This window comes from Engystomops pustulosus, chromosome 6 (genome assembly GCF_040894005.1).
Source record: "Engystomops pustulosus chromosome 6, aEngPut4.maternal, whole genome shotgun sequence".
In the NCBI taxonomy this organism is placed as follows: domain Eukaryota; kingdom Metazoa; phylum Chordata; class Amphibia; order Anura; family Leptodactylidae; genus Engystomops; species Engystomops pustulosus.
In genome coordinates this window covers 33,082,884-33,109,765 of record NC_092416.1, presented here as the reverse complement: position 1 = coordinate 33,109,765, position 26,882 = coordinate 33,082,884, and the positions used below count along the sequence as shown (strand labels likewise).

At 41.9% G+C, this 26,882-nt stretch overlaps 1 protein-coding gene across 4 annotated transcripts in view; it reads left to right on the top strand.

The window, feature by feature from the left end:
* The window catches only part of NECTIN1 (nectin cell adhesion molecule 1), a 146,600-nt gene that overhangs the window by 64,197 nt on the left and 55,521 nt on the right, over nt 1–26,882 (top strand). For 3 of the 4 annotated variants that reach the window (XM_072155615.1, XM_072155617.1, XM_072155618.1), the window contains exon 5: nt 3,586–3,737. In XM_072155615.1, the coding sequence (XP_072011716.1) occupies nt 3,586–3,737 (152 nt within the window). Of the gene's footprint in view, nt 1–3,585; nt 3,738–8,881; nt 22,709–26,882 lie in introns of those variants that run through there. The other variant, XM_072155616.1, reaches the window with a different exon arrangement.

Here is a 26,882-nt window from a genome sequence, read left to right as displayed (position 1 = left end):
TTAGGGAAGCTACAGACAGTATAGATACATCTTGGCTCTGGTACCAGGAAGGGCCACCTCGGTCCACCGAAAAAGATTGGCCATGTTAATATCCAGCAACCTGATCAGCCATCAGGGAAAAGTCAGGACGTTCACATTTTGGGTTGTTTTGGACTAGGCCTGTTTTGGGTTGTTTTGGATGGTCTTCTGGCCTAGTCTTCGGGACTATAATGTGACCATAAGGATTTTTTACAACAGCAAGTGTTGGGAGAAGAAGGATCAAAACATCTTCTTCAGATGTGCCCAATCCTTCTGTTCTTATGGCGGATCATTTTCCAGAAGATGTGCTTGGCAAGTAATTCCTTTCCCCGAACATTAGAGATTTCATTGGTCGATTCGGTGCATAGAGTCGTAGATCCAGCAGTGATTCGGAAACTTTTCTCATTAGTTTTGGGCGAAATTTTTAAGTTAAAAGCTAGCCACTGCTATCATTCATTCCAGAACTTAGGAATGGGGGGATGGGCGAGGGAGAATGAAAAAATAAAAACGGGAGAGGTCTAGAGGAGGTTATATACTCAATTCCTGGACAATTTGAGAGACATTGGTCCAAACCAAATACACTCACATCCATTGGAAACCCCAAATCATTGGAAAAATTAGAAAAAGCTTCTACTTATCAAATTATTGATGATTCGTTTATCTCTAATGAACAATCCTGGTGATTTGATGTTGGGGAAGGCGGAAAAACTCCTAAAACCAGTATTTGGCCAACATCTACGGTATTTCTGGCTATAAATAGCTCTTGGGGGTTTTGGGACTCTCTGTTACAGATGCAGTGTTATTACTATGATAAAATGATAGAAATCTATGATGAGTTCCTATTCCTTGACCTCAATGCTGACACTTCTGTGCTTTTAGACCAGTCTCTGACAACACACCACATCATCGCTAGAGACCACATTACAGACACTAGTGGCAAATCAATAGGTCACGGGCCCGAGAACTACTTCTTTAATGCATTATGTGTTGTACTGGTCTCTCCGTATGGCCTAAAATTAGAAGACCCTTAAAATTGAACCTGTCACCAGGAATGTAATTTTTTGCTGGTGACAGGTTCCAATAGTCTATGCTATGCTAAATTTTAAAAATGCCTTTGTTAGCATTCTAAATCATTTCAGTACTTTATAAAACTTTATTTCACACTACTGACTCCCTGCCAGCAGAGTGTGGTGGGTCCTGTGGTTGGGCGTGGGGGTCAGCTGCAGCAGCCTGTGTCTCTGTCTCCTCTTTGCTAACTCCACACCATTCCAGTTCCTCTCTCCCTGCCTGCTCAATGCACAGGACAGTGTGGATGAGTGTGGAGGAAAAGACTGAGACACAGGCTTCTGCAAGGACCTCTAAGGCTTTTGGTGCAATTACTTCTTCTGCTCTCCCAGAAGTTACGTTCCTTCCTGCCCATATACAGTAAGCTTACCCCGTAGCTCTGGCCTCCTATTGTTAGTGCTATGTCTAATGGCTATGGCAATTACCAGCACACATCTGTGAGTCTAGTTAGTAGAAAGGAGCAGAAGTGATTAATTTGAGCTGGAAATTTTTGCACACATTGCCGCAGCCCCCATCTGCCGGCTTTACATTACACTACATTCCGTTGACAAGAAGGTTCAACCAGCTTTATCAATTATCAACTCGGCAGATCAATAAGTGACTGTGACAAATGATCTTAAAGCACCAACATCAATTTTAACAAATGTCAGTGCCCAGTTCCCGCATTCATGACATGTGCTGTAACTCGCTTTGTTACACTGCTTTTCGAGAGACTCTTGGGTTCAGCTTTCGGTGTCTAAAATATTGAGCTTGAACTTTTTTTTCGAGATCGTCCTTGGATCACTATAATGACGGAACATCTGCAGTAATTAACAGCAATAAAAATCATTCCGCAATGACGTGTCAGAAGGTAATTAGATGCTCCTCTACTCCATCGGGAGAAGCCGATCTCCCCTCCTCCTGCCATGTTTACTTCTAGCATCACTCCCAATTCTACCAGAAGTAAATCCAATCATCATATTAGGGAATTGTTAAAACAAGCCAACTCATCACCAGATATTCACCTTAAAGGGGACCTGTCAACACTTCTGAATTCTTAACTTTTCATTGCAATGTTCCTATCTTATCCCTCCTAGAATTCTATGAAACAAAATAGACAACTGGGTGTTACCAGTCGGGTATGTTCCAATCAGCGTTGTGTATTTTTGGGATACACCCATTTGACAAGGGGATGGTAATGCCCGGTCGTTAATTTATTAGTAAATTCTTAGGGACAACAAAATGTGGAGTAATGAGAAACAAGGCTCCAGATTTTTTTGTTAATGGGAAAGTATTTACGTAATGTACACATCAGAAAGGTGACAGGTCCTAAATTTGCCTATAACCTACAAAATTCACATTTTATAATAGAATTTTTACACTATATTTATAATATGTTTTCTACTGGGTCCTCCGGTTTCCAACCACACTCCAAAAAAACATACTGGTAGGCTGATTAGATTGTGAGCCCCATGGGGACAGGGAGTGATTTGGCAAAAACTCATTGTAGCGGTGCATAAAATCTGTAAGCTAAATGAATAAAGTAGTAAGGAAGGAACTTCTGACAACCGGTTCTGTCACCTATGTCCATTTTTTAAAATATATTTGATAAATACTGTACTGGATTTTATGGATTCCAGACCAAGAACCCTGTGCCGCCATACCAATTTATTTAGCCTGATACAGGTAACCACCCAATCCATAGGAAAACAGGATACCAGTGGACAACTTCTAACCTGCCTGCTTCTATGTTGTGTATATCCTTATAGGAAATCAACCACATGTAAAAACATTAAGGCTACATTCACACTAACGTATGGGGGACGTATATACGGCCGACGTATATACGGCCGATATATGTCCCCCATAGGCAGCAATGGGCGCAAGGCACCCTATGGGAGCGGTACGGTGCCGCACACGTGCATTTTTGGGATACACCCATTTGACAAGGGGATGGTAATGCCCGGTCGTTAATTTATTAGTAAATTCTTAGGGACAACAATTACGGGAAAAGATAGGACAGGTCCTATCTTTTTCCCGGGTACGGAACGGTACAGTGTGCGCTCACCTCCTCTCCCCGTACACTGCCGTTGCCCGCTACGGTACGGGCGGGCAACGTCAGTGTGAATATAGCCTAAGTAAAAAACCTTTAAATACTCACCTCCGCTCTTCTCCATCTCTATCCCGACGTTGTCCGTCGCTAGTCTTTTCAGTGATTGGTTTCCTTTAAACGTACATGTTCACCCCTAAAGGGATTGTTCAGGATTTTGAAAAACATTTCCAAAAACACTTGACCTTGTGCTGGTATTACTAGTATTTTTTTCTTCTCATGCATGATCTAGAAATATGTCAAACCAAGAAGAAAGGTATAGGAGGACATGTCCGTAATGCACAGAATTGCAAGAAAGAGTCTGTATGACATTAACTAAACCAGATTTCTCAGAATTATGTTGAAAAATACTTTTTTCCTTTGCAAACAATATCACCAATTTTCCTTAAAATTTGAAAATTTTCTTTACACAGGGCTAATGGGACTCTCCCAGACAGCGCGGAAGTAAAAAATAACACACTGTTTTTCCGGGGACCGGTAACTTACAGTATCTCGGGAACCTATATCTGTGAGGCTACAAACGCCATTGGAAGCCAAACCGGTCAAGTGGAGGTCAATATTACAGGTAAATGAATAGGGTTATAGATGGAGACTTACATTCTGCATGTAAATGTTTTTGTGTGGTGAGACTGATCCATCTCTGTAATTGGCACCAAAGTTCTTGGATGGTATCTACTGCACTGTCCACTTACTAATCTGAAACAATCACTGGTTAAGACCTGACAAATATTGCTTTGGAAAAAACCTACTTTGCTAAGATATAAATATTTAAGCCCCACCCCGTGGATGGTTCTTGGTTCTTGGGTGTCCCAAACTAGACCGGTTTCTTACTTTGAGCCAAACTCTGCCCCTTTCCCGGGCCAGGAAAAGCCAATGTTTCCCAAGTCCCTGGGTAGTTGACTAAGATGATATCACGCTCACAACTTAGATAGAAAGACAACATTTTAGCAAATCTAAAAAAAAAAGTGCTAAAGAAGCCCTAATGATAGTGTTTATTCATAAACATGTTAGCAGAGAATTCTTTTTCTGCTCATGGTGTCAGGAATCCAGGGAAAGCGACTTATTATAGCTGCGGTATCTGCGGGAGGGCTAAATGGATGTACAGTCTTGGAATTGTTCTTTTATGCAAATGAGGTTTCTAAACATTGTTGTCGGCACAGACGAAAAAGGAGAACTGCAGCTCGAGATGAACGAGGGAAAAAAAATAAGACATCTAGTTGGCTTCAGTGTTTGTCGGTCTGCAGCAATTTCTATATGATCTCAAAGCAGTCTTGTAGAAATCCTTCTGAAATTAAAGCCTTACCGATCTGCTCCATTTTCCATGCTGAGAATAGTTACTGGGCGACTTATCTCTTATCCTAAATATAGGAGATGTGTTAGATCGCTTGAGACTCAACCAATGAGACCCTAAGGGCTCCATTTATCATAGCTTGTACACCTGATAACAGGTTACAAGTCTTGGTATAGTCGCAATTCCTGGCGCAGAAACCGAGAATTGTGACCTCTCACCCCCTTTAGAGGGGAGGTCCCCAGCCATGCAGTGGGGTGGAGGGGGACAATGCTGCTCCATGCCTGTGCACTGGCTATAGCGTAGCAGGCTATGGTGCAATTCTACAACAAGTCAGACCTGCTGGCCTCTGTGATTTATTTGGAGGCCAAAGCCGCAGATAGATCTGGTGAGTGTTGGTGGCAGCATCATTTACCCCCAGCCTATTTCTGGAAATCCCTACTGCTCTATTCACTGCTATAGGATTGCATGAAAGCACCATCCTGCCAGCCCCCTTCAAGCAGGGGTCCCCCATGGGCATTGGTGCTTCTGTCACAGGAAAAACTTGGATGGGCTCTCGGTGCCTCATTTTCCAAATTGGTGAGACCCATATTGAGCATACACTTATCCTCTATCTTGTGGATTTGTGGACACATTTGCTGCAGCCAGTGAGGAGGGGAGGCTCCTGCTGCAACCGGAGAGGAAAGGGGAGGTGCCTTCCACAATCGGTAAAGAGGGGGGAAGCTCCTACTGAAGCCAGTTATCGTACAGAAATATGCACGTATAAAGCTTTTAATTTTTGCATATCCAAAGAGAAAAGTACAGCAGCAGAATTGTAGAACTTTCTTCCTGTCTGCATTTTAGCAACTTATGTGCTGCCTACATGCCACAACCTCTCACACCTACAAGGATGCCAGATCAAACAATAGAAAGGGCTTACTGTATTCTCTTAGGGCGGGAACAGAAATCTATCCCAGAGTATAGAGAGAATTCCAGGTACAGCAAATAGCTCAGGAAGTGTCTGCAGGCCCACACATGTCTCCCAACAAAGATCTCACACATAGGAATTACAGGGAGAATCGTGCTGCCAATGGCTGAACCAACACCTTGTAGGGACAACTTCAGCATTTCCTCTCTTCTTTCAACACCCATCCCTGTACACATTCTTCTATTACCACTGATTATAAAAATATCACAATGCTGCAGTTAATTAAAAAAACAAAAAATTAAACCGACTGGAAAAACACAATTGCTCCCAAATTTGTGAAACTCTATTCCCTGAGGGCATCAAAACTAACGATTATGAAATCTGGTAAAATAATTGTTCAACTGTAAAATAAATGTAACAATTCCATAATTACAAATGTAGAATCGAGTTAAACTAAGTAAAATAAAATCCTAAAATAATAGGTTTAATCAAACTGATTAAGGAGACTGAACCGCAATGTACCATGGGAATACAAGTATGTAAATTGGCTCTCCTTTAGAACTGCCTCGTTAGTGCCACCTATTGGAAATAGCTACAACCGATAATAGATCACTGCAATAAGAAAATTCCTAAAAAGAGAAAAGTTTGGTGCTTTAACTTTCTGGAACATTTAGCTACCCTGTAAAACACCATCCAAGCCTTACAACATGACAAGCCAGGTTGCTACTTTTTAGAGGTAATAAAAGAAAATTCATAATTTTTATACTGAATCTATCTAAAAATTTCTGTAAACCCTTGAATATCACAGCCAAACTATCAGAAATGTGTTTGGGTTCTGATCACATCTTCAGTTATTGGATTATTAATGGGCAACACGCTGAGCGTCGGCAGAAGAAAGGAGAGAACCTAAAAATCCTCTCCTGCTGACCGTCACCCTCATAGAAGTGAGCATCAAGTCAAGGCCCCCGCTGATGAACAGACAGAGCTAGGCTTCTTAGATCTTTCTTCTATTGGTGCTGGATATTGAGTATAGCTTTAGTTTTGAGTCGATTCTTGCATATTGCACAATGTATCAACTTTTGATAATTATAATCTGGGTCCAATACGAGATTAGATAAACCATCAGGAGCAGGGATACCCGTAGCAGTGATGAGGAGTGGTATTATTCATTGCAAAACTGACCCAACATCCGACAACCTTTCATGCTCATTCAACCAATCACCTGAATACTCTATAGACAAGCAATAGTGGATTACAATATAGGCGGTTTGGGTGGAAGTCCATGGCCACCCAAACCACTCACCAAATCTTATACTGAGAAGAACCTTCACCCACAAAATCTTTGTACATCTGTTCCTGCTTTCCATATACATGTACACAAGAGCCATTTCATGACCTTTGCAGGTTTCAAAGGTCCTGAAAACACAGATAGAAAGCAGGCAGAAGGGACGCATCCTTCATTACCATACTTAGAAAGTGATTTCCAGACTTGTAAAGGGTAAAACATTCACACTTCCCAGGACCAACAGTCTTTATCCACCTTTGTAGACATCTTGTTGCCAATGTTCCGAACCACAATCGGGTAGAAAGCTATGACTTGGGGTGATGTCACACATGGCGTTTTTAGTCCGTTTTTAAGCATGCGTTTACAGTCCATTTAAAAACTCTTGCTTTTTTAAAACGTTTTTGACCGTTTTTTGGTACATTTCCTAATTATCTTAATAGATAAACAGGTTGTAAGCAGCCAAACGCATGGTAAACGGCCAAAAACTGATGTGTTTTTAAACGGACTGAAAATGCATGCTTAAAAACGTACCAAAAACGCCATGTGTGGCATCATCCTTATCTAACCAAGAACTAAAGTTGAAATCCCACTGTCCAATCTTTTTCCATCACAGGACAATCAGGAGACCACTTATACATTAGATGGTTGGTCAGACCCAAATCTGAAGGTTCACCAAAAATACATCCAATAGCCAGTTTTGGTCTTCCTTTAGTATGTCGGACTAGGCTATGATGGATGGATCTTGACCATCCATAAAATCCCTATGTTGGATGTACCGTTAATTTAATTTAAGAATTTTTAGAATGTTTGAAATATCCTATAAAGAAATAGACCGAAGTGTCAAGTGATTGCCCCATTTCCTTCCGAAAAGGTTTGTCATCTGTTGGATCTTTGGCCCCATTATAAAGTGTTACAACTTGGGCCTGCTAGAGATTTTTCTGGTACCCTGGTGGGCAAGTCCAAGCTTGGGTGAATACCCTAATACTGGACATGTCACAATTTTACAAACCACATACCAACTATAATGGAATAGCTTATAATCGGGTAGGGTGGATGCAGTAGTTGTCTTGCTATACTCTATCTTTGGCTTCTACTCGTCTTTATTTCTTTCTCGGTATAACCTACTGCTCTCTCTAAACATTTCAGGGCCTCATTGTTATTTCATTGTGTGACTTCAACTTACACCTTTAATAGCTTGTATTTATGAGTGTGCGATGTTTGTCATACGGAGCGGTTCTGTTGATTGGGTCTAATTATTTTGGTTTGTTGATCACAAGAGACACATTTTGCTTGTTATTCTCCTTAATTGGCAGCAGAGTCTATGTATCTTTCTTCTCATTATTCACTGATTTGCAGAGTTCATATAAGACCCCATACACCTTTCCCCTCCCATCCTTTCCTTAAAACCTGAATTTTCCCGATTTTTCCTTTCCCTACTTCCTCCACCCTAGCAGGGACGCAATAACGGATAACTGAAAGATGGTGATGGGATGTTACATATTGGAAGGAACTAGTTTTAGACAGTTATTAACAATGAAGATGATATTTTATGTTCTTTATTTTTACAAATTGATTTCTATTGAATTGTCCTTGAAAATTCATGACTTTTTTTTTATTTTTATTTTTATGTTTTTATGATTTAAACGGACCTATCACATCGAAAACACATTTAAATCTGAAGGCAACTTGTTTTAAAGCAGGAGTGGACGATATCATTGATAGTTTTGTGGGTAAAGATTCAGTATAACGTATCATTTACAAGTCTAAATCCCTGTAAAATCTTGGCCAAGGTGTCCAATGGGCGGTTCTACTGAAGGGAAGGCTGTCTATGTGTAAGACTGCCCCCTGGATCAAGTAATATGCAACATTGTCCCATAAATCTATCAATCGGCTCATCTACTTCTGCTCTATAACATGCCGCCTTCAGATTGGACAGCCTTTTCAATGTGACAAATCCGCTTTACAGAACGGTATTATAGAAATGTGTTTAACCTACACGAGTCCATGTTTTATAGATTTTTTTTATATTTTTTTATAGCATATTGGACCTTCAAAACTTGTAGGCAGAAAAAAGGTTAATGTTTAGTGTGCTGGTATATGTGGTCCAATTGATATCAATAAATAGGTGGAAATAGCAGATACTATTACTCACAATTTGCGTCTCTGCCTATGGGTTTTAGCATGAATCCAAAGCCTGATTTTGTCCCTTTCCTTGTCTTTCCTACCCAGAATTCCCTTTCACCCCGACTCCTACAGGACAGACGTACGGGAGCGACTCCTCCATGTTCTCAGCGACGATCATTGGAGGGGCAGTAGGCGGAGCAGTTCTAGTAATAGCTGTTTCGGTAATCTTGTTTGTACTGCTTCGAAAAAGACATCACACCTTCAAGGGAGACTACAACACGAAGAAGCACGTCTATGGAAATGGCTACAGCAAAGCTGGCGTAGCGCAACACCCACCAATGGCACAAAGTTTGCAATACCCTGAGGATTCTGATGACGAAAAGAAACCAGGTCCTGTGGGAAGCATCAGCTACGAAGAGGAAGAAGACGACGAAGGTATCGACGGGCGCAAATTGAGCACAAAGTACGACGATGAATCCAAGCGTCCGTATTTCACAGTGGAAGAGGGGGATCGTTGTGGTTATGGTGAGGACAGAACTCTAGGGTTCCAATATGAGCCAGAAGATCTCCCCGATAGTCTTGTGCCCCAGAATGATGGTTCCTTCATCTCAAAGAAGGAGTGGTACGTGTGAGAGTGATGTACAGACTAAACTGACCTTTGTGGCTGGACACATGCGCACGCCCTGGCCCTTGTGATGGGGAAATGTCTAAGGCTGTCAGGCGCAATGATTACGTGATCAGAGCATTGTCTTGTTTCTTGATATATAACTATAAAGTTTTTTTTATGCCTCACAACTGCAGGGTCTTTGCGACCTGAAAAAAAAAAAAGAACCCCCATACCTAACCGTTATACATTCAGCCTCATGTAACGCTGTCATAAGATGACGTAAAACCTTACAAACAGGGTCGGTGTCCCATCGTGTTTACGTTCATATCCACAAGGTGACGCACCATCTTGGCATGCTGTTTTTTGTTTTTTTTTTGTACACCGTAGATGTTGTGCGAAACGCACATTTACTTGATGTTGCCATCAGTATGGTTTTTGAGGAACCATGACCTGATCCCGTCACTGATGCCGATGAGCAGAGCATACTACTGAAAAGGCACTGAGCACATTCATAGGTTCGGTAATACAAAAACTTATCCCTTACAAAAAAACTTTTATATGTATATATCAAATATGCAACCTTCCAGTCCTGCCTGGAGATTGACACATTGCCACCATATGGAGTTCATTGCATCCTTCCATCCCTCGCTGTAAACACTGGAATCTACTGCTGGGTTCTTTGTAGAATTTTTGGAATTTGTTTTATCTGATTTGGTTATTTCTTTGTCTACTGTCGGGAGGTTTTTATTTTATTTTTTTCTAGGTACAGGCTGCTACGCCGCCACCGATCTGGTCCTCTTTTGCAAGGGGATTGTATGTAAGAAGAAGGGGTGGCCTCGGAGTTCTGTGAGAATTTTGTGTGTTTTTCATTTCTGTCTGGACAGATCACAGTGGACATTTCCGACAAAAAGTCACGTACTGACATATCGATATCGATTACATGTTATTGCACCCGTCCTCCTAGCTGCCACCCACATATAAAACTGCCAAAGTGGTCAAAGCAATTGTAAACTGCTGCTCTGTGGTAACTAAAGAATGACTGGATATTGAAAAGAGGTGACATTTTTCTTTTTGTATTCCAGACAAGTATTGCAATTGTGTAATGTAATGCAATGTTAGTTTACATGTTATGGCGGTACTTTAAGAGCGGTAACAATAATGATGTCATGTGAGTACGGCTCCGAGCTCTTTTTGTTTTTTGATTTTTTTGATTTTTTTATGGATAAAACAGAAATGCAACGTTTTGGTATTGTTCATCATCACATTGTGGATGCCAATAATTCATAAAAGCATTGTAACGGTCTGTGTTGTATTGTTTTAGCATCAGGGGATATGGCAGCTTGACTGAAGGGCCTTTAGCACTTTAAAAAGAGGGTTTTTTGTAAGTTTTTTTTACCAATATTATGGCTTGGAGCAATGTTTGAGTTGTATGGAGCTGTATTATGGCCCCTATACAAGTATATGGGCCTGTACTAGACCTCTACTTGCGTTGTGTTGGATGACGGAGGTATTCTCTTCCATAAATCTTATTTATCGAGGAGAATATTTCCTTACGTATCACACCTGGAAGACTCTGTAAAGACTTTTTGTATGACCTTTTGCTCTGCACCAGCCATAAAGGGGACCATAGACATTAGACAAAGTTGGGCTCAAAGTGTTGGAGTCGTTTATCATCTAATGGGTATTTGATGTTTGACCAACGTTCATTGGTCAGGAAAATTTCAGCATTCCCAATTCCACATGCTTATGTGTAATAACGGTTGGCCAGAAGAGAATTTAGCTGACATCTGTTGAATGAGTATGGCCACCTTTTAGAGGTGCTTAGTATAGACCATTGGACCAATTTCCATTTTGTTATCTGATTTGGACGTGTGTGCCTCACACTAGTCATATAACTACGTACATGCTCTATAATAGTTAATGTAAATTCTTGCCCACTATATGTGTGTTCATGCCCCTAGACTAGTCTAGAAGGGACATTATGCTACTTTTCTGGTGTCTTTATGTTCTTTGATTATAGATTATTTGAGATGGAGATTATATGGGGTTACATGGAACAGCCTAATAATCGGCACAAACTTGAAATCACTTCTTAGAGGGCACTAGTTCTTATTAAGGAGATCCCAGCTAAGGTATGAAGTTTTACAGGCAATGCATTGTGGGAAAAAGTATGCAAATTAAGGAGAAAGTTGTTTATCTGGGTAGATAACCTGTAAACCAATGTTCAACCCAGAAACGAGCCTTGGTGCACGAATTACATGTTTGAAAAATATACTGGAAAGGAACATTAAAGGGGTTGTAACAAGTGAGCAATTAGTCTCCCATCTACAAGATATGGGTTAACTTTCTTATCGGTGAGAGTTTGACTGTAGGGACCGATCACAAGCACAGGACTCTTAGCAACCCGGAGAATAAGGGACTCGTTCTCACAAATGGGTGAAGCAGCAAGAGGTGCATGTGTCCTGCCCCTCCCCATTGGCTATTGCCAAGTACAGAACTCCGATTCACTGTGAGTGTTGTTTTGTAGCATTCTCACACCATTGAAGGACCTCCCAATCCACTCATTAGCGAGAACAGGACCACCAGCTCTTCGGAAAATGGGGTCTCAGTAGTCAGACTACCACTGATCAGTGTCCCTACTATGTGGTAAAGCAACTTTAGTAGAATGTACACGGTGTTCTTTTTGTAGGAAGTTTGTTATAGAGCAGGAGGAGCTGAGCAGATTAAACACAGTGTCCTATCTGTGTATCATAAAACAACAGGAACTGAACAGGCTGAAATGTGGTCTTTTTGGACAAGCTTTGGCTAAAAAGTCCTTTGGGGGTTCCTACATAATGATCGACAGATATTTTTTGCATGTAGAAGGAAGGTGTTCAGTAGCTGGACTGTTGAGCATGTAAATGAATAAAACACAAGTATTCTATGAAACGATAAAGTACCAAACTACTCAGCTCTTCCTGCTCTATAACATTCTACCTCTCTAGAAGTCCTGTTATGTGCCATATCAATGTTATCGCTCTACTTTAAGGTTCCTTGGGGCAAAACTATAAACAATTTGATCTTCTAGTGACGACACCAGGCTGCTGACATTTTTACCAGAACCTGAGCACCACATACATATCCAGTCTATCATAGAAATCCTAAATAACTTCTAATGACTTTGAGTGACTTGAATTTCTGATGAATCTAAAAAAAAAAAAAAAAGACAAAAAAAAACTGCATTCCTTGTCATGAAGTTGTCCCCCAATTCTAGTGATTGTGTGGGTCCTATTTTTCTACAGATGATTGGGATGGGGATTCTTGGGACACTGACAACTGCTATGAATAGAATCCTAAGCCCCCCCCCCCCCATTCCATGGGTCTTTGATGCACAGGAACATGGGCTCATAAAGTCCTATGGACCAGACCCTTCTGATCAGATGACAAAATAAGAAAAAAAAATTAATATTTTTTGAAATTTTTGAAAGGTCTAACGGTATAAAATTCCAAAATTTTAGGATGTGCCGATATGTACTAGGGATACTAGCAGCTTGGTGAGACTTGATGCAGTGCAGCCCGTCCCCATGACACCTCTTGATGTTCAGTTGTGTAGACATTTCCAAGACATTTTATATATTTGGTGTGAAGCCACCGAGCATCTGCAGGCATAAAGAACCTCACAACATCCTCATCTGTTATGACATTTAGAACAACTGTTAATTAAGAAGAAAAGTCTCCTCGTCCCGCTACACTAATCCTCATATGACATTCGTTTATGCATTTTATTAAATACATTTAATGGGATTTAGGTAATTTCAGTTTGGATGGATATCTACAGAGAGGGTTCAGGAAGGCCGGGGTGTAGCCTCCGGGATTAGACCGTAATATTACTGGGACAGGAACCAAGAAGAGAAAGTGATTTTTTTTTTTTCTGAAGTCTTAATGTCATACAATTACTTGAACTCTACTTAAAGCAACACTTCACTCAGATGCTCAAAATTATCTACAAGGGGAAAACTATCAGATTTTCTATCCTCAAACCTTGATATTAGGGCAGAGCTGTGACTACATTGTAGCTACAGTGCCTACAGGAAGTCTGAGAAAAGCTAAGACACTCCCCCTGTTTCATCATTGGCTCAGGCTGCTGCTTTTCCCTCCCCCGTTGTAGTACTACATGCACCTTAAGGGCCTCCTACGGCCCTAAGCCTGCACCCACTTAAGTTACACCCCCTCCCCCATAACCATTAGATCATTCCCTATTAATTATATTAATGTTACACAGGTCCACCATTGTCCCTCCCATGCTTTGACCTTCATTTGGCTGAACCCGATTCCTTCAGACTTCATCAAACATACATGTGTTTTCAGTGGGTAGCCCTAAACCTCTTCCAGAAATCAGATGTAGCGTTTGATCTGCACTAAATACAAATTATTTCAAATGTTGAACTCCAACCTACATATCTGATGCTTCTTTCTACAAACATCTAATCTCGAAGATGTTTGTAGATGTTGGGCGAATCGAGACACATCTGGTGGCTGCTTTCTTGCTGATATCAGTGGTTTTTGGCAGATCTAAATAATATATATCCTGGACAATACAACTGGCGATTCACATAACATGACTGTCCACTAAATCCACCACCAGGATTGGTTGACCTCTTGGCTGTCTTCAAGGCAGATGCTATGGGAGATAAGCATCTGGCCAAGCTGAGTATACATGTATATCAAGGTGTCAAGAAAGATAACATTCAGTGGTATGAAATTTATGGCTGGCTTTAACACTTGGGATACATTTCTAGATAAACAGTCACCAGTCCATTTATAATATCCTAGGGCAACACATTGTCACCTTCTCTACTGTTCCGATCTTATCTCGGGTAGAATCATAAACACGAGCTTTTTTTTTAAAGCTTCTAGGCCGAAGCTTATGGTTGTAAAAACCTATTTCTTGGGAACCAACCCTTTCTATATTTCCCATAGTCCTAATCTATTTACTGTAGGTAAACTGAAGGTGGTGAGGTGTCCAAGATGCTGGAGATGATAAAAAAATTACATTCTGGAAGTCCCTGCCCTGAAATACTACAGTTCTTAGTCCAGAAACAACCTATTATATTATGAGGCCTGTCAACTGTTTCCCGATAGTCGATTTCATGAGAAAGAGGGACGAGGAGTCTCTGATGTTCTAATGAAGGCATGATAGACCTTTTACATAATGTGGTGGTCTACGGAGAAGACCATCAGTCTATGCGGAAGGGCCAAGTCTCTAATGAGGTAGACATCTACTAAGAACAATTTGCATTCCTTGACGTACATTTCAAAATAATCAAAGTATTTTTTAGAGAAATTAAACCGTAACCTTACCGCGTTTCATGATTTTTTTTGGGGCCGCTTTTAGTACATCCACCATACAACATATAATTATATTTAGATTCACACAAATGTATAAAAGCATTTCCTTTTTGAATTGACATTTAGAAAATAAGCCAAAATTTTGTGAAGCGTTTTTAAAAAAGTGACAATGTAGTTGTAAGCTCCCGAGAAGCATAATTTGGGTTGAGAATATTATTTGCAAGTAAATTTGTGTCAAGTTCTGGCAGAAATCTATAAGTCTCGAAATATCCGCCGGCACCCGTGACACTGGCCACTTATTGTGAATCATTGTTCAGTTTCGAATAATTGCTGCTCGCCTCCTATGAAATATTATAAAGTAATAATAATCATATGAAACCAGAATATATGAGAGTTTACTAAAATGTATTTTTTGCTAAATTATATGTTATAATAAGACCTGTAGAAGCAACGTTTTAGGGCTGAATCCATTGTAAACAACAGGGCTGTGGAGTTGGTAAGACAACATTTCGACTACAACTATTTTTTTCCCATCCTTCCCCTGGTTAGAGGAAGTGCCCTCCCCTGGTCAGAGGAAGTGCCCTCCCCTGGTCAGAGGAAGTGCCCTCCCCTGGTCAGAGGAGGCGCCAGGGGCGGACTGGGAATTTAAAATGGCCCTGGAAAAAACTGTAAAAGTGGCCCCATTTTATGGGCGGAGTCAAAACAAGTGGGTGTGGTCAGATAATGTGGGTGGGGTTATAACAGACAAATTGTTGGTAGATGGCCTTAACGCAAAACAAGAACATCTTTTACTAGTAAGTGAATCTGATGTGCAAAGAATGTGACCTGTCGATCAGTAAATGATGCAAACACACGACCCGGTAAGCCTTATATACCTTTCCCCTATGTACAGGAATATAACTACTATAATACTGCCCCCTATGTACAAGAATATAACTACTATAATACTGCCCCCTATGTACAAGAATATAACTACTATAATACTGCCCCCTATGTACAAGAATATAACTACTATAATACTGCCCCCCCTATGTACAGGAATATAACTACTATAATACTGCCCCCTATGTACAAGTATATAACTACTATAATACTGCCCCCTATGTACAAGAATATAATAACTACTATAATACTGCCCCTATGTACAAGAATATAACTACTATAATACTGCCCCCTATGTACAAGAATATAACTACTATAATACTGTCCCCTATGTACAAGAATATAACTACTATAATACTGCCCCCCCTATGTACAGGAATATAACTACTATAATACTGCCCCCTATGTACAAGTATATAACTACTATAATACTGCCCCCTATGTACAAGAATATAATAACTACTATAATACTGCCCCTATGTACAAGAATATAACTACTATAATACTGCCCCCTATGTACAAGAATATAACTACTATAATACTGCCCCCTATGTACAAGAATATAACTACTATAATACTGCCCCCTATGTACAAGAATAGAACTACTATAATACTGCCCCCTGTGTACAAGAATATAACTACTATAATACTGCCCCCTGTGTACAAGAATATAACTACTATAATACTGCCCCCTATGTACAAGAATATAACTACTATAATACTACCCCCTATGTACAGGAATATAACTACTATAATACTACATATATACACAGAAGCGAACATGCAAAAAATCAGTATTTATCATATACAGCTACAGAAAACACATGAGATCCTCACCTATTGCATCCAGTGACATCAGGTGACGTCTCCTCGGATTGTACTCGTTCCTCATCTTTTCCATTAGTTCCACCATCACCTTGTCTCTTCCTCCAGGTACACAGCTTTCCTGCAGAGTTTACCACACAGATGTCTTATGTTCTGCACTTTCCCATTGTCCCTTCTTCTGCTACCACCAATACTGTAATAGAGCCCCCTACAATATTAGTACCACACAAATAGTGCCCCATAATGTAAGGATAATGTATTTCTTCTTTCTCACCTTTAACCTCCTTAACCCCCCACTTCCACCCCACTATTGATAGAGCTCCGACTATGACCCAGGTGTAATAATAATGGCCCCGGCCTACCCCAGTCATAAAATTAATGCCCCCAGCCTGCCCCAGACACAGAATCAATGCCACAGACTGCCCCAGACATAAATTGAATGGCCCCAGCCTTCCCCAGTCATAAAATTAATGCCCCCAGCCTACCCCAGACACAGAATTTATGCCCCCAGCCCGCCCCAGACATATAATTAATGGCCCCAGCCTACCCCAGACATAGAATTAATGGCCCCAGCCTACCCCAGACATAGAATATATGCCCCCAACCTACCCCAGACATAGAATATATGCCCCCAACCTACCCCAGACATAGAATTAATGGCCCCAGCCTGCCCCAGACATAGAATTAATGGCCCCAGCCTGCCCCAGAAATAGAACTAATGGCCCCAGCCTGCCCCAGACATAGAATTAATGGCCCCAGCCTGCCCCAGACATAGAATTAATGGCCCCAGCCTACCCCAGACATAGAATTAATGGCCCCAGCCTACCCCAGACATAGAATTAATGGCCCCAGCCTATCCCAGACATAGAACTAATGGCCCCAACCTGCCCCAGACATAGAATAATGCCCCCCCCCCACCCCAGACATATAATTAATGCCCCCGCCAGCCCAAGATATACAATAATGCCCCCACCATATAATTGATGCCCCTTGCCAGCCCCAGATGTAGAATTAATGCCCCCTGCTAGTCCTAGATATACAATAATGCCCCCCCCCCGCCCCAGACATATCATTTATGCCCCTGCCCCAGACATATAATTTATGCCCCTTGCCAGCCCTAGATATACAATAATGCCCCCCGCCCCAGACATATAATTTATGCCCCCTAACAGCCCCAGATATAGAATAATGCCCCCCCCCCGCCCCAGACATATAATGTATGCCCCCTGCCAGCCCTAGATATACAATAATGCCCCCTGCCCCAGACATATAATTAATGCCCCCCCCCCCGCCCCAGACATATAATTTATGCCCCCTACCAGCCCCAGATATAGAATAATGCCCTCCCCCCGCCCCAGACATATGTCTGCCCCCTGCCAGCCCTAGATATACAATAATGCCCCCTGCCCCAGACATTTAATTAATGCCCCCCCCCCGCCCCAGACATATAATTTATGCCCCCTACCAGCCCCAGATATAGAATAATGCCCTCCCCCCCGCCCCAGACATATAATTTATGAACCCTGCCAGCCCTCAGGCGCCCCCCCCCCCTGCCCCAGACCTATAATTTATGCCCCCTGCCAGCCTTAATGCACCCCCCTCCCGCCCCAGAAATAATTATTGTCCCCATTCTATCATTAAAAACAAAACAAAACATCATACTCACCCTTTTAAGCACAGGTTTCTTCCCTCGGTCTTCTGTGGCTTGGTGTAGAGGCGCGGGATAGTGACGTCACTGCTCCGCGCCTCCACACCAAGCCGCGGAGCTGCAGGGAGGGCCGGACAGCTGACATGGTAAGTGCCAGCCTCCTCCACGCTACACAGGTCGCGCAATTACGTCAATTGCGCGACCTGTGTAGCTGCCCGTTATACACAGACGCAGAAGCAGCGGTGCTGCGCTGCGTCTGTGTACTAATCAATAGTACCTGCATCGAACGATGCAGATACTGTAGATTAGATGAAAAGTTGTAGGGAGGGAGTGCGGACCGGCCCCGCACCAGCTCCGGACCGGCCCCACACCGGCCCAGGACCGACCGGCCCACCGGGAAAATTCCCGGTGGGTTCAATGGCCAGTCCGCCCCTGGGAGGCGCCCTCCCCTGGTCAGAGGAGGCGCCCTCCCCTGGTTAGAGGAAGTGCCCTCCCCTGGTCAGAGGAAGTGCCCTCCCCTGGTCAGAGGAAGTGCCCTCCCCTGGTCAGAGGAAGTGCCCTCCCCTGGTCAGAGGAAGTGCCCTCCCCTGGTCAGAGGAAGTGCCCTCCCCTGGTCAGAGGAAGTGCCCTCCCCTGGTCAGAGGAAGTGCCCTCCCCTGGTCAGAGGAAGTGACCTCCCTTGGTCAGAGGAAGTGACCTCCCTTGGTCAGAGGAAGTGACCTCCTGTGTTCAGAGCTAATGATGTCCTCTGTTCAGAGGAAGTGTCCTGCCCTGGTCGGAGAAAGTGTCCTGCCCTGGTCGGAGGAAGTGTCCTGCCCTGGTCGGAGGAAGTGACCTTCCCTAGTCAGAGGAAGTGACCTTCCCTAGTCAGAGGAAGTGACCTCCCCTGATGAGCATAAGAGACGTCCCATGGTCAGAAGATATGTGGTCTAAAGATTTTATAAAGGGTTTCCTATAATATATTTTGTTGACCAATGCTCAGGACATCAATATAAGATAATTTAGGAGGATTGAATACTTTGGACCCCCTTTGATTAGATGACTCCCACTATGTCACCAAATGAAACAAAGATGCATGATGAAAAACACCTTTAATAAGTCTACTCTGTAGCCAGCCTAGAATCAATAAATTTCTACTGACTTAAATTCTGTCAAAACCCAAAACTAACAATGTCTCCGATTCCACAGCCCTGATGTATGATCCCCCTAATGCTACCGGTGAAAATCCATAAACTATTATATAGGTAAATACAATCTGAAAGTCTTATTTAAAGCACAAGATCAATCATCATAGGCTTCATAGTCTAACCTCCTGACGATATGGCCTGCACAGAGGCTGGAGGTACCTCGCCATCCGGAGGCGTTTCTTCCCAACTGTTACTTTAATTGTTTTTCCACAATACTATAAGGATACAAGCCCTTAGGCACACACTGGACTGTACATGAGGATGTGTGATTCTTGTGGACGGATTGTCAGGTTTAGCTTTGGAAGTTACATATTGATTTTTCCATGTTCCCTCATCATGAGGTGATAAGACTCATTAAGGCCAGATCTCCTGGGCCTATGAGGTTAACTGCAGCCTACGCCTGGTGCCTTTAAATGAGACCTGTCATTATAGGGTTGTCAGGCTGTGGGATTGCATACCGAAGACGGGGGTGTTTCTGGTGAACCTGTAAATGCAGATAAATCCGATCTTTTTATGTTATTTTTGCCTTTGCTTTACATATAATGAGTTCCACTTCCTGAAAATTACTTTTATGCGATTATGTGACTTATTTTATACCTTCATATCATTAGATATCATCATGAAACGACAAATTTGGAGTATTTGTACTATACTATCCTGCTGTTTTTTTTATCCTGGAAATAATTGACAACTGGGTGGCTCCATTCCCTAAATGGCAACACCCAGTTGTCTATTTATTTTGAAAAAAAATAGGAATAACAGAGGATCGGTACAATCCTTTTTTTCTAAGAAACCATACTCCAGAATGATTGCTAGAAATAAAATTATTTTACCAGATTTATATTTCAACAGACTGGGGTCTACTATAAGGTGAATATTTATTTTTGCATGGAAGTGTATTTTAGTTTTACAAGCTCCGGCTCCATAGTCTAAATACCGTAGTTTAGTACTAAATTTTGCCTGTTTTTTGGCACCACTAGAGGGAGCTCACGCTGTATGATTAATTTAACTCTATGTTAATGCACTAAGCTTTATATCTCCCTCTAGTGGTGGTTGTCGATCATAGTATTTTTTTTTTCTCATAACTCTTCCAGGAGATTTGGAGCTTTGCATCAACATTTTAATCTATGTAAATGAATCCAGAGGAAGTGCAAACTACTGAGTGATGTAAGCCTCAGAGTTGTTGATATGTAGTCTGTTTACTGCCTGCTGCTAGAGCTTTTATTAGGAAATAAATCAAGTGCTTTGAGATATTGAACCGATTTGCATTTTATGCCAGTTTCCAGATATTACAGAGTTTTAAAAACATCTCAACTTTCTATATTGGAGGATTATTTTTATTCAAAGGTTCTGTCGAAGTTAATATTAGCAAAGTTTAGAGATTTTCATCTTCACATTTAGAATTTCGGTATAATCAGAAAACGAATCTTTATGTCCCGGTTCTCCACGGCTTCTCTTTCCACACTGCCGGTGCCCTCTGCTCCTCGATGATGTGCAGGAAACATCCTTCGTTGAGTTCAATCGCTGAGTGAGGTGTGTCCAGCTTAACACACAGGAAATGCCTCCTCAGCCAATCACTGACAGCGGTAGCCCATCACAGACAGTGATTGGCTCAGTAAGTATTTCCTGTGTGTTAGTGTGACCTGGAAATAGAGACCAGTTTAGACCCACTAAGTGTTGGAATGAGAGCAGGGCGGGATTGGTGATGAGTGTGCTGCTTTATCTTTTAACTTATTTAATATATATCTAAAGAAATTCTAAAAATCCCCCTTGGGGCGATGACTGAGGTGATAAACAAAAATTGTACTTACCTTTCTCCAACTTAAAGGGGTTCTCCCACCAATCGAGTTACTTGCTGATCGGTGGGGGTTTTTAGACCACAAGAACAGAGGGTCCCTGGTAGCAGACCCGGAGATGAATGGAGCAGACGGCCGCAGATGTCCGTTCTGCTCCATTCATCTCTTTGAAGCTCACTGAGATCCCCACTTATGAGAGGGCCTAACTTGATTGGTTGGTTGGTTGAAAACCACCTTTAAGTGTTTCTCCCCTGCATGGGGCTGGTGGTTGGAGGACAGGTTGAGAAGACCTGTTTTGGCCAATATGGGACCTCCTCACGGAGAACTTTTAAAGGCTAATCATTGGCCAAAGAGGGTCCAGAAATTCCAGGCAGGTCCCTGGATGAACACCAGAGACATCCAGTAACGTGTGGGTGGAACAAGGCCAGTACACTTTTTTGTCACCATGATCTGTTTTTCCCAGAATTCCTAGAACCTCATTGGGTTCAGTCTTGTTGTGCCTGCCTGTGATAATATATCTTTATATCTCCTTCCAATTCATCATTGTTTCACCATCAGCCAAGGCTTATTTCATACAAATTATTTCCCATTATTCTGACAATTGGATCCCCCCACAAACAGACCTTTCCTCTAGACTCAACATATCATGAGACGACCGACTTTGATAAAACCCCCGATTGAGCGATAGTTGTTTACGTCATATCTGTCTCTATGTAGCCACCCAGTGGTTGGGGTGTGAATGACATCCTGTCCAATAATATAACAAATGTCTATTTGTAGAACGGTGGATAAATCTATATTCTCCTATTTTCTCAATATGTAATAGTTCTATTTTTGCAGCTCCCTGTGTGATTATTTCACAGCCTTCCCTCTACATCATTACACCTGTCTCTCTGTATTATAGTTGTCAGCATCAATGTAAAAAGATGATCCATCAAGCGGATCCAGGCTTTGTGTTCTGTGGTTGTGTGCTCACCTTTGTCATGTAAATATACAGGTTTATATAATGGTTGCCCTGTTTTTGGTAATTGGGGTCATGGTTTTGCAGATACGGATGTAGCAGAGTTGGATTTGTGGGGTCGTATTCTTATATACACTGTGACAACTTGCTAATTTGTCTGCAACCCCAAGCAAAACCATATAGATATCACATGTGATCAGGAACAAACTCAGCTCTGCTATATCTGAATACATAGTGGCAACGTCAAGGGAAATGGTCACGATTGACCGATCTTAGTCTACTCATTCCGATCCAGCCCTGTTTGTATATACTAATGGTTACACAGCACTGTATTGAGCAAGTCTTACATGTAACATCTACATACCTGTATAAGTGTACACATGTACTGCTTCTCCGGCTATTCCTTACATTGAGATCTTCTCCCACCCAGTTTTTAGGGTGAGGGGAGGACAGAGCTACTCGACATCTTAGTGAATTTTGTGCTGTATTTTGTATCGGTACCTTCATCTGATCTCTGTAAATTTTTTTGTTTTACGGATATATTTTTTTTCCTGTAATGTATTCTAGGTTGAGGGTGGGTCTCCCAATGTTGGACATGGGGAAAGTCAAAGTTTTTGGTCTTGTAAAAAAAAAAAAAAAATTTAAGTGGATAACACAAATGTGATGTACATTTTATAAAATAAAGATTTATAAAATAATCCCATCGGTAGTAGCGGTCAAAATCTGTGGAGAATCCTCGACCTTGCGTCTGTCTATGATTTAATATTTTCAAAAATGATGTTTTTATGTGTGTTTTCTCTTTGAAGTGTTCAAAAAGTCCTGAATCCCCATACACATCCACACGGATCATCAAGTAAATCAGCAGATTCAGGATCTAATGGAATAAATTTATTAAAAAGTGGCCAACCACTTTAAGAGGTCAACAAAGCAGTTTAAAAATATATATAAATATTTAGTATTGGAGCACAACATCTTAAAAGTCATCTACCACCAGGATGAAGGATTGTAAACCAAGCACACTTGGTTTACAATCCATCATCCTGGTGGTAGATTTCCTTTAAGATGCACCTCTGTGGCTAAGAATTGATGTGTTCTTGAGCATGGATAAGGTTGGCTTAGCTCCTCTGAACAAAACATTTCAATGCCTGAAACTTGGGATGCCGATGTTTCACTAAAGGATTCTGCAGTAAACTGTCTTAGGCTATATTCACACTGCTACTGCCACGCGGTGGCGCTGGGGAGAGGAGGAGGGGGTGAGCGCCGCTCACCCCCACCCCTCTCCATAGGAATATATGGTGCATGGCGCCGTATTCCGGAGAAAGATAGCAATGTCCTGTCTTTCTACGGGCTATGGAATGGTACGGTGCCGCATGTGTGCTGCACCGTACCGCTCCCGTACGGCACCGTGAGGACATTGCGATGTATGGGGGACGTATATACACCGTATATACGCCCCCCATAAGTTTGTGTGAATATAGCCTTAAGCTTATTTTCGGGGAAGGGTGTGGTTTCACCCTGGCCCAAGAGCCTTCAGTGCCCCATAAGAAGGGGCATTTTTTTAAAATTTCTGCCTCCCCAAGCTAAAGTTTTGTCTGGAGAACCCTTGATAGAAGGCTCTGCTCCAAATGGAAAATCAGGGAGCTGACTACTTCCTGCTCTGCCATATCTCCAAACTGTTTACAACCTGAAGGGGGGTGTGGGGCAGTATCCAAATTTTCCCCTTTTCTTTCACCAAGCAGTTTTTGTAGAACTGGTCCGGGAGGCTCACAATCTAACCCTATCAGGACATGGATACAAGGGGTGGCCAACTAAGTTCTTCTGCTGGTCTTGAGTCTGTTAAGGATTGCTACAAATTGAGGGTTGGGAATACAACCCTTGCATGGGAATTTGGCTAATTTCTTTCATGGTCGGAATCGCTGTAGAATATCTGTTGCGAATCCAACCCATATTTTGCAGTATATTTCAAGTCCGTGTGAAGAAATCCCAGAGGAATTCATGCAGATGTTGTTCTTGGTTGGATTCAGAAACAGGACTCCGGAGCTGACTCACTGTGCTTCCTCGTGCTCCGGTACTATAACAGATGGGAGAACGGTATTCCTATAGGGACCCTTTACAAAAATTCTACACTCCATTGCTTCTAATATTTCAACTTTCTGCTTGTCTCTTATTAATAGAGAAGGAGGATATCTCAAACCCAAAGTAAGACAACTTCTGGCTTCTGTATATATATTCTGAAACCTTTTTTGGGCAGACCAGGGTATGGTCTAATCATAGGGTGCAGCTTCCATAGCGTAGAATGGCAGAAATAAATTGATTGCTCATAGAAAAATCAGTCGTTTAGGGAGAGGGGTCTTTTCCAAGGTTGGTCTCCTGGAGAGGTTTCAATGTACTTCTCTACATTGCAAAAAGCATGCATTCTTGATGATGTGCATTGATGGTGAAATTGGATAATGAAGGGGCAGATTTACTTACCCGATCCCGTTGCGATCCCGCAGTGCGTTGTCCGACGAGGATTCGGGTCCGGCGCGATTCACTAACATCATGCGTCCGAGTTCCTGCATGTGTCGCTGCTGCGCCGAAGTCCGCCGGAGTTGACCTGCTTCTTCCTGGTACATGTGAGTGCTTTATCTTGCGACACAATTTCTTTTTTAAATTGCGCGGTTTGTCCGAATCCGTTGGGTTGTCCAACCGCCCGCCCCCCCCCCATTTCTGTCGCGTGCAAGCCGGCACCGATGCGCCAAAATCCGATTGCATGCGCCAAAATCCCAGGGTAATTCGCCGCAAAACGGAAATATTCGGGAAACCCAACGAAAGTGCGGTGTTCAGACTCTTAGGAAATGAGCCCCAATGTATCAGATAGATCATAAGCCTGACCAGCTTCATGGCGAAGAATTTTTTATTACGATCTTTATCACATTACATTGACTGTTCTGATAAAGATGTAAATCCCACGTACCTATCCAGACTAACCGCTCCTGACCCAGGTCAATACTCCTGACTCAGAGGTTATTATTCAGGATAATAATCCAGTTATAAAAAGATATCAGGTTTATTAAAAACTCGTTAAAATCCTATAAAACTCAAGATCACCCCTGACGTGTTTCCAGCACCAAAGCTCATGTCCCTAGAATGTAGTATCCACTATCCAAGCCTGTTTCGGGAAAAAATATTTTTATTTGTTGAGGGAAAAACGTAAGGATATCTTAATTATATTGGTTCCTATGAGAATTTTCCTGTTTCCTTTTACAATTGTAGACCTAAATCTGAAGCCCAAACACAATAGTAATGCTAGTCAGATTAATTAGGGAACAAAAGGTAATTGCTGTGAACCGTGAAAGTTGGCAGATCCTTGGAGACAAAGGAGTGGTGCACTACCCGGCAAGCATCGTAATCCGAGCCGAAGTATCCATGAAATGCAACTATCTACAGAAACATCACCGGTGGAGGGCTGTGTAACACCGATACAGGTGATGGTATTGTTCTTACTCTCGATGCACCCAAGTCTGACTCTAAAGACGAGCTGTCATCTGTGTTTATTTTGCACAAGGCACCTAAAACTACTAAAAATACCAAAAATAAACATATGCATTGTTAGATACAAAAGAGAATTGCTAAGACTCAATTGACCTGGCTCAAAGCCAATCCCCTCCCACCTAACATTCCCTGAAGATTTTGGCTACCTTTCCTTATTTCTATGTCTGCAAGGCAAGTGCTACTTCTCTTAACATCTAAAATGTTTTAGTGCATATTTACTATAGTTACAAAGAATACCATTAAGAAAATTTATCTAAATAATGAATGAATATAGACAAGTGGATGGTGAAAGAGACAAAGGGATTAATGTTCTTTGTGACATCTGTGCCTACTTCAGCACCATTGTCTCTCTATAAATTACAGCAGAAGATGCGCTGCTGACTATGATTTTGTGCTTAGTTTGCATACTGCCCTGCACTAGTCTGAACACTGCCTTAATTCCCTCCAGGCTTTCTTAATTCATTTCCACCACACCTGCTGTCTTGTGTACATGCAGTTAAGCTAGCAGTGATGGATAGATGCCTCCTCCACTCACATTACTGCCCTGCTAGTCTGGTTTGTCTGGATATCAGGGGACTGGTCCAAACATTTTCTGGACCAGGGCTCTTATATTTCATAAGAGGATTCCTAGTGCATGACTTATTTGAAGCTTGCTAGCATCTTCTGGACTTCCATACTCTTTTTGATATTTTGACCCTTGCTTTTCTTCAGATGGTCTGTTTGTCTTTTGATTCTGTAGAGAATTGTCCTTTTGGTTTTGACTCTTATTTGTATGACCATTCTTCTGTGTGTGTCCTGTTTTTTGTTTCCATGTATTCACTTTTGCGCAGGAAGTGAACATAGACCAGTTGTCACCTACCATCTGGGGTAGAATAGGCAAGTAGGTAGGGTTAGCCGGGTGGATCTGTCTTTAGGGCTCACTGTCTGTTACTGTCCTTTCTTTTCCCATCTTGTCTGTTCCCAAACAGCAACGTTATAATATTTTTAGCTTTCAGCTTGGGGTATTTGATCAAAAGGGTGATCTATAGATGTATTTGGGGACTTTTATGATAATCAGACTTTAGGATAGATTACCAGTATCAGAAGGATTGGATCTTTAACACTGCACTGCCAGTTTTTGAAGCAGTTACGGTGCTATGGTTAGTGCTAGTTACCATGTCATGTCCTTCACATTAATGCCTACTTGACCAGTACAGTGATGTGATTGGTCAACTACATACAAATTTGATATTCATCATAAAGGGATTTCCAGGGCTTTAAATGTTCTAACCTATTAGCAGGGGATGTTAAAAAAATACTATAATAACTTGTATTTACCTCTCTACGTTCCTTAGGTTC